At 36.1% G+C, this 8,989-nt stretch overlaps 1 protein-coding gene across 1 annotated transcript; it reads right to left on the bottom strand.

Annotated features, from left to right (window-relative positions):
• Positions 1–211: 211 nt before the first annotated feature.
• On the bottom strand, positions 212–4,361 carry LOC141833379 (protein PHR1-LIKE 2-like). Its single transcript, XM_074720800.1, has 6 exons — positions 4,098–4,361; positions 1,917–1,993; positions 1,771–1,825; positions 1,151–1,220; positions 997–1,066; positions 212–745 (listed from the first exon to the last, which is right to left on the bottom strand). The coding sequence occupies exons 1-6, from the start codon at positions 4,258–4,260 to the stop codon at positions 434–436; spliced, it is 747 nt and encodes a 248-aa protein (XP_074576901.1). The 5' UTR covers positions 4,261–4,361; the 3' UTR covers positions 212–433.
• Positions 4,362–8,989: the final 4,628 nt, after the last annotated feature.

The raw sequence follows: 8,989 nt of genomic DNA, 5'->3' as shown, positions 1-8,989 counted from the left end.
CGAAAATAGATCCAATTTGATTTTTGTATATTTTAATTTTAAATCTATTAATATTCAATTCAAGCGGAGTTTTCGAATTTTAATATAAAAAAATGTATGTGCATCTAATATATCTGATAAAAGATCCAGATAAAACAAAACTGAAGCCACCCCAAAATATCTATTGCAACACAAGTCTAAGAGGAGGGAGGTTTGACTAATGCATCAAGATATGTCAAGTAATAACTCCGAAAAATGTAAAACGAAATTTGTTTCATGGTTCATGATAGTAGCATGAGTCACGATTAGAGGGTCACTAGATACAACTTCGGAGAGTTTACTTTAACAGGTTCTCCCATCATCTTACAAGAAATAGAGATCTAGTGATGTTTACTTTAACAATTTCTCCCATCATCTTACAAGAAATAGAGATCTAGTGACGATAGTTATCATTTCAGCATGGTTTGTTTTTCAACTCTGGTGGCTTCTGATAAAAGAACTGGCCTTCGATCGCAGAGTGCGGCAAAGTCTTGCAGCTATAGCTGGGCGCGTTAATTGAATTCATTGATAACTGATGGAGAACTGCAGGACTCAAAATGTCAGATGGGGAGCAAATAGCTCTAACTGGCATGTCTGGAAGTTCATGCTCGGTCGCAGGGAAGCTGTTTGAAGCGACTTGCTCTGATGCTATCTTACAAGCCCTTACTAGTAAGGTATCAATGTACTTTTGATATGCGTCCATTCGTATCTGGACATGTTTCTGAACCTATGGAATAGCCAAAAGAGCAATTTTAGTATAATCTACAAAGTAATTTGAACTTTGAGATGAGCCCAACAATTAACTTTCACAAGTAGCTCCATTAATACGAGTTCCCATCGAAACATTACTTATTGGTCAAACAACAATGTAGACACATGTACTTGTGTTGAATCGATAATTGCACATAAACCAATATGCCAAAGCAGAACAGAATAGATAGATGGGCACTGCGAACAGAAACAAGAGGGAATTGGTACCTCCACTTGCTCAAACAGTCTTCTTTGCACTTCCATTTGAGCCCTTAAAGCCTCCTTGACTTCTTGACCCCTAAAAGCAGGGGCACCAACCTTGTTCATGTGTCTTAACCATGTGTGCTACAATATTTCTACATCACAATTGCATGTCACTTACTCGTTGATGTCAGGAGTAGGCACTCTCGGAGACAAAGCACTGCTGCTCGGATTCTCCAAAAGGTAGGAGACTGAAATACAAGGCAAAATATTTTTAAAAAGCTTTTTAAAAAAAAGTTAAGCGATAGTAGCAGCATAGCGCATTCTTATATCAACATAGGTTATTTTGTGCAGATTGCTCCTAACAACAGTCAAAAGAAATGGTCCACTTTCTGATGTAAAATTTGGGTGTACCAAAAGCTACTTTACATACTGTACAAGAAACTCAGCTAAAAAATATGTTTTATAATATTTTGTTGTGAATTTATAATCAGAGACAATGGGTGGTAACTAACAAGAAACATCTTTGGAGAAAACACACAACTGATTGCATGGTAGTTTGGAACTAAAGAAGGATAAGAAAAGAGCTTGAAGACCCAAATGATATGACTAGAAGAGTACAGCTAAGAAAGTTTGAATTGAAACAAATTATGAATCGAGCTTAAGACAGTTTCTGAACATTATAAAGGGAAAATACATCATAGCTACAATTATCCTTTTTTGGATGTTTTTTGAGACTCAAATAAAATGTATTTAGAAAGACTAAAGATAGCAAAAAGGGAGATAAGCCTGCAAACTCACCATCTTTTGATTGCTCAGTTAGCTCTTTGCCTGATTGCTTTCCTAGTCTATATTTCTGGAAAAGAATATAACAGGAAAAAAACTAGAATCTTGGTGAGCAATCAAGTTAAGAACTTGTAAGGTGACAATGTTTAACATGTCAATACCTGGAGATGACTCTTTAGGTGAAAAAGAGTAAGTCCCTTAACACCCATTGTCCGCATGATAGCCTTTGGTGTTGCCTCTACAATATTCAACATGTTGCTACATTTAGTAGTTAGAAATAATGATTTTCACATCAAAAAGGAATACCTGTCTGACTATGATTTTTTTGGTAGATGTTGTTCCCTACATTACTTCTTTCTAGAATCATTTGTAAGCAATGATGGAGAAGAAAGAAAAGCATGTGTTCCATGGAGATGACAATCATTGAAATTGATGCCCAAATATGGTTAAAGAAAAATCATATATTGTATGCCTTAAGAAAATTTTAACAAAGATGGGAATCAAGGTGTTTACACAAGGAACTACATTCAGATCTTCAGATTCAAGTTTAAAATGTCCAAAAGGGAGAATAAGTAAAGAATGGATCGTCATCAAGTGAAACCAACAGCAGGGTCAATCAATCTTAATAATCACGGGACCACTGAAAGAAAAGGAAGATACATAGCTCAACATAAGAGAAGTAGCATTGCCTGGGAACAAGTACCTACATGTCAAAACATAGATTAGGTAATGTATGATGTATCACACTCCAAACTAGACTTAAAATCATTAAGTAGTTTCAGCAAATGATGTTGCTGTAGTATAATTAAATTGATGAAAATAACTACGTTCATAACTCCATATTATGAGCTCTGTATGGGAGCAAAAAGGATTGACACAATTGAGATACAGCATGAGGTAAGTTGAATAATTCTAGGATTTTAAGCCAAAAGCATGTTTTTCCAGCACATGAACATTATTAAGGTATAGCCGCAGATTTCAATATGTCTATCTATAGCAAACATCAAACATTTTGGTACATTAGGTTGAAGTTGTCTGCGCAGGGAACCTTGATAAAAATGTTAAAATTATTACAAATGCAACTTTGGTGATCAGGTTGGGGGGTTAGAGCCACATTAACTAACTGGTTTGCTATGCAAGTTTAAGCTTCCATAGGGAGATCAATACAGATTTTTTGGCAGAATCTATCTATGATTCTGATATGAACATGCAACCATTTCATAAATTTTGCCCTTGAACAGGAAATAAGTGCACAACTCTCAACGTGCAACCTTATGGTATTGAGCTTGATTGTATAAGAAATTTAATCATCCAATTTTGCAGCTATAATGTCCATCTGTCGTCTTTTTATGCAATATCATACTGCATCTAGCTTTTGAATTATAATCACATTTAATATGCGGTGATAAATACTATGTAAACTTTCCTTGTTGTTGCTTAAAGGATAGTGCCTACTTTCTACCAGTATTTGGATTAAAAATGCATCCCATTATATGAACGGCCAAAGAGGAGCAAAGTAGTTATTCCCTTGAATTGGAAATATGAATAACTACAGCATTTTTGTTTAAAATTGACTTATGTGCTACCATACATGTATATATGTGAAACAGGAGCACATAACATAGCCCCAATTCTCATTTGATCAAGGTTATTCTCGTTATCACTCACCAATGCTTAGGTTGCCAGAGTTGAAGGATTAGATTCATGATCATCTACAAGCTCTGCATTGAGCTACGACCTTGAAGGACAAAGAATGACATCAAAAATAGTATAGAGGAAGTTGGTATTAGCAGTCAAGATTCAGTAGAGTTCTAGAGATCCCAGGCATTTAAATGATTTTCAGTGTCTTAGTAAGACACACTGAAAACAGTGATTAAAGAATTTTTGTACGAGCAAGACCAAGAGTCTAATGGACAATGTACGACGGCATGAGAGAAACTAGCTGGTTACTTACTTTCGATCGTTAGTAAATTTGACTAAATCAAAGCTCCCAATATCATAACCAAAAGATTGCACAGTTAAGGAACTATTCGAACGATAGGATCTCTTGAATGGTGACACTTTATGGAAATTGGAGAGGGAAAAAAGAACTACCAAATGGATCGTGAAGTAAACCTAGAGTCAACCAGCAAGACCAGGATACGTCCACAAGAGAGTACCCACACTCTAGCAACTAGAAGGAACTAAAACACAAGTTCTTAAAGAACAAACCGCAAAGCTCTTGAATCCTCAGAAAACGACGCGGAAATCCGTTCGCAAGACGTCACCTTTTCTGTCATTCGTAATAAAAAGGACCAACGAGCGCTTGCAAATCTGCTACTCAAGGCAAAAAAAAAAGTTACTTTCAGGTCCGCCGAGCTGGGCGACGGCGTCGACGAAGCGCTCGTGGAGGTCCGCCGTCCATCGGAGACGCGGCTTGGGGTCCGCCGTCAGCACCAGGCTCGGGCCGTGTGCCTCCTCCGGTCGAATCGAAGCTTCCGGTCTGTGGATCAAGCCCGAAAACATCCTCCTTTCGAGTGGAAAAGCGATCCTCGAAAGGCGAAAAAAAAAAGGCAAACAGATCACAAGGATTAAAAATCCAGTTGGAGGCAGGGCCAAAGGTGAGGGAGAAGGGGAAAGGTCGAAGCTTTTTGGCTCTTAGCTCAAGCTCAACCACACTCTCTGTCAATGCGAGCTTGGATTTGGCCTTTTGAGCAAATTACACCACTAGATCTTTTTCCTTTTTGTTTAAAATCCTCTTTGTCTTGCAATTTTTCTAGTGAATTATAAAGTTTTTGACGGAGACGTGTGATCAAAGAAGATCGGAAGAAGGATTAGGAGAAAAGGATTGAACAATGTGGGCTTGATAGCCATGTGCGAGTGGTACCAACCGTTGGGTTGTCAAATCAATGAATGGAACACTAACATGACATTCTTTAGAGCATCCGCAACACGCGTTAATCGCGCGTTAATAAGGTGATGTGGAAGAAAGAGGAAAGGACGTGGAAGAGTGAGAGAGGAGAGAGATATTTAACACGTTCAGAACATTGAACGTGTTAATCGGACAGTTGGTGGGTCCCACGTAGTCACTACGGTTGAATTTTTACACGGGGGTCGATCAGTTGATCGACCACATGTGGTGGTGGTCGATCAGGTGGTCGACCATGTGGTCGACCAGTGGTCGACCACTACCATGTGGTCGACCAGGACTACCAAAGTGACGTGGGTGTTATAACGCCACGTCCATTGCAGTTGCTCTTAGACTGTTTTGTATTACCTCTCATTGTACTTTTGTTGTTAAATAAGAAACTAAGAAAAGGAAGGTGTTGGTGATGCTTGCACATCTAATCATTATGTCATTCTCTTTGCTTTGTTTGAGGCATGATCGATAAGATACAAGAAAATATTTCAAATTTTATGATGATAATGATGATTGTTATTATTTAGAGAAATTAGAGATAAAATCATATATTGATTCCAATGTTTTTATCACGTATTTGGTAATTCAATCGTGACAACATGGCTAAGTTAATTTGGTTCCATTAGATGATTTGATGTGGTTAAGTTGGTTGGAATTTGATTCGGTTAAGTTGGTTGCATTGTGTTTGATGACTTTGAGATACATAACAAGGTAAATTTGAAAGTAAGGCAAAGGATGATATAGAGTAAATTTGAAGAGTTTGGTGCATACAAAGGTACGAAAGTTTGATAAGAAAATTTTTAAGAAGAACAAAAAAACATAGGCAAAACAATCAATAAACTTGTCAAGCTCCTCACACAAATGTCTACTAACACAGCAAGAGAAAACTCGACTATGACATAGATGACTAGGCCATACTCACGTAAGACTCGTATCAAAATAAAGTCAAAGTAAATTAGAGCCTTCCTAAACTTAAAACTTTGAAAACAAAATCTGTAATGCTTGCCAATAGGAAAAACAAACCAGAACAAGTCATAAATTAACTATCTTAGGTCGAATCAATTGTATTCTATAACTACTACACTTAGACCTGTTTGATTTTCATGGGGCTAAGTTATATACTGCTCAGTAATAATAGTTGACTATTTTAGACTCACTTAGGTTAAATTCATAACACACAAGGGTGAAACATTCGAACAATTTAACAACTTATTTAAATTATTAGAAAATAAAAAAATCAAAATTAAAAGACTTAAAAGTGACCATGGAGATGAGTTTAAAAACTATAGGTTTATTAAATTTTGTCTAGAAAATATATATCATCATGAGTTTTCTTGCCCTAGAACACCTCAACAAAACGGTCTAGTCGAATGAAAAAAAATAGAACTCTACAAGAAGTGGCTAAGACCATGTTGAACAAATATAATCTTACTAATAAGTTCTAGATTGAAGCCATTAATATAGCTTGTTACACTCAAAATTGAATTCTAATTAACAAATTACATAACAAAATACCATATGAACTTTATTATAACTGAGTACCAAATCTAAAATACTTTAGGATATTGGAATGTAAAATCCACATATTAAACACTATAGATTACTTAGAAAAATTTACATCAAAATCATAAGAAGAAATCGTCTTAGGTTATTCAACAAATAATAGGGCCTATATAGTTTATAACAAACTTTAAAAGTAGAAGAAATCATAAATGTCATTTTTGACAAAGATAATAGCATAAGTTAACTTAAGTCAACACCAGAATAAAAAATAGACGATGAAATTGAAGAACTTGAACTGACTAATCTTAGACCTGATCCAACTCTAAGTTAGTGACCAAACACCATAACCTTATCTAACTATCCAAGTGATTAAATTATAAGTGACCCAACTCTAGGAGTTAGAACCAGATCAATCATTAGGAATTTAAGCCAAATAGCTCTATAACAAAAATAGAACCCAAAATCACAGAGGAAGCTCTTCTTGATCCTAATTGGATTCTTGCAATGCAAGAAGAGTTAGTCCAATTTGAAAGAAATCAAGTTCGGGACTTAGTACCTCTACCTAAAAATAAGTACTTAATAGATACCAAATGGGTCTTTAGAAATAAATTATATGACTAAGATGAGATAGTTAGTGTCACGTCTCGAGAAACTTCTATCCGAAAAATTTGGACAACATCTCCCCTGTAACAATTCAATTTTCTTGAATACATTTTTAACATAAATGCCCACATGACCGCTCTACAATCCAACATATATATAACTGCTAAAACTACAAGATAAAGGGCCAACACGGCCACGCACTACATATCCAACACATATCAACTACGTAACAACAAAAATCACCAAGCACATTGATAGTACTTACAACAACATCAAACAACAAACTTCACCACGAAGCTAAAACATAAACATCACAAGACTAAAATAACAAAAACTACGCAAGCAGAATTTTATCAACATCTAAGTCCCTAGCTACGACCACAAATCTAAACCATAAATACGCACTAAAACTCCATAAACCACACATCGAAAATAATCCGAAAATCGCACAAGGAAAGTTAGTGATTCCTCTTGCTGTGAGATGGGGGCAGTCCAACAGAACTCCAAGCTTCAAGACAACATTCTTATCTGCTACCTGAGGAAAAAGAAAAGAAAACTCAAGGTCTGGGTGGTAAGTATAAAATACTCAGTGGGTACTAGATAGAAGTACACAATATAAAAATATAAATATGGATCTCAAAGGGTATACAGTCTCTTCAAAGGATACTTAATGAACAAGGTCAATAACATATAACAGATATCATCCATATACAACCAATGTAGGTAATGTCACACAATATAACAAATATATATCATACAAATGCAACAACCACACACATAGATGCATTAAATAAACAATCAACAAATACAGTAAGATAAATTACTAACATATCCATGCACATATGCAACACATATCACAAATAACATGTATGATCACTATCTGCACTCATCACCCCCAGACACCGACACAAGCAGTGAATTGGGATGCCAAATAGGACAATTGCACACACTCCATAACAGACCACTACACGTGAGTGGAGAGCGAAAAAAATATCTCAGGGGAGCTATCTAGCTGCTTGGTCACTGTTCGCACTTAATATCCCCAGACACCCACACAGTGCAGTGAACTGGGGCACACAACAGAAATCACCCGCTCTAACAACAGATCAACTACACGAGAGGAGGGACAGTATTCAGGAGAGCTATCTAGCTAGTCCTGGTTGCACCCATACAAGCAGTTCTATAATGCTGTTACTGTACCACTATCAACAATCGTCTTAGTGAGAGCCAACAACAATAACATGTTATGATGCTATGATGCTCGGTTCAACAAGTAACTACTACATCAACCAAGATATACTCAACATCAATTATAATAAGTCATCACAGATTAACAACAAATAATGAGGCTGTATTGATGGCAACTAGATCATATTAAGGTCAACAGTAAGTATCAAGCAATAAATACAATAAAGATAGTAACAGGATAATTAATAATAGGTTTATACTAAATCATACACTACGAACAAGACTTGTATTGATAAGTACATGAATACCCATTTGGTATGACGTCCGAAGCAATAGGAACCCCCAAATATAAAACTTCATATATAACAGGATCACAAATCACGATCCTGCAAATATAAAATAAACAACACCCTCTAAATATAATATTATATTAAATTTTACAACAAAAAAATCCTAGTCGAATCTAAAGTTAATCTAACCAAATCCAATCAACCCATTCCACACCCGAAACTAACACTAACCTAACCAAGACCTAATTCACACAATTAATCACATAAATCCTATTTAGTTCAATCCATACTTAATCTTATCCCAATAGATCAGACCTAATCCTCAACAAAACCAATCATCCTAATCTCAAACAATTCAATCGAATCCCACATCAGGACCAAACCAAATCAATGGTTAGGCCTTCAACAAATTTGAAACAGATCCAACAAATAAGTAAAATCGCCATCTCCAGCTTGATCAAAAATAATTTCCAACCTAATAAAAAATACTTAGACTAGTGTTGATGAAGTGTCTATGCAAGTAACACCTTAGTGAAAATGGTAATCACCACTAATCCGACACTCTTTTGGCCTAAGGTTTAAATGAGGAAAGAAATCGCCAGTGGCAAGGTGGGGGACGCCGAGGAGCTGAGAAACGCGGCTAGCAAAGGTGCCTTTCCCCACTATCCCATCCCAACAAAAAGGATCACAACAATAAAATCCCCAAAAGAGCAAACTCGGAAGACAATAGAGGCGAAAACAAATAAACATA

Source organism: Curcuma longa, chromosome 8 (assembly GCF_044706935.1).
Source record: "Curcuma longa cultivar G26 ecotype Majalengka, Jawa Barat chromosome 8, ITB_CL_G26_1.1, whole genome shotgun sequence".
Lineage (NCBI taxonomy): Eukaryota > Viridiplantae > Streptophyta > Magnoliopsida > Zingiberales > Zingiberaceae > Curcuma > Curcuma longa.
Note: the sequence above shows the minus strand (reverse complement) of the source record. Positions and strands in the feature narration are given on the sequence as shown.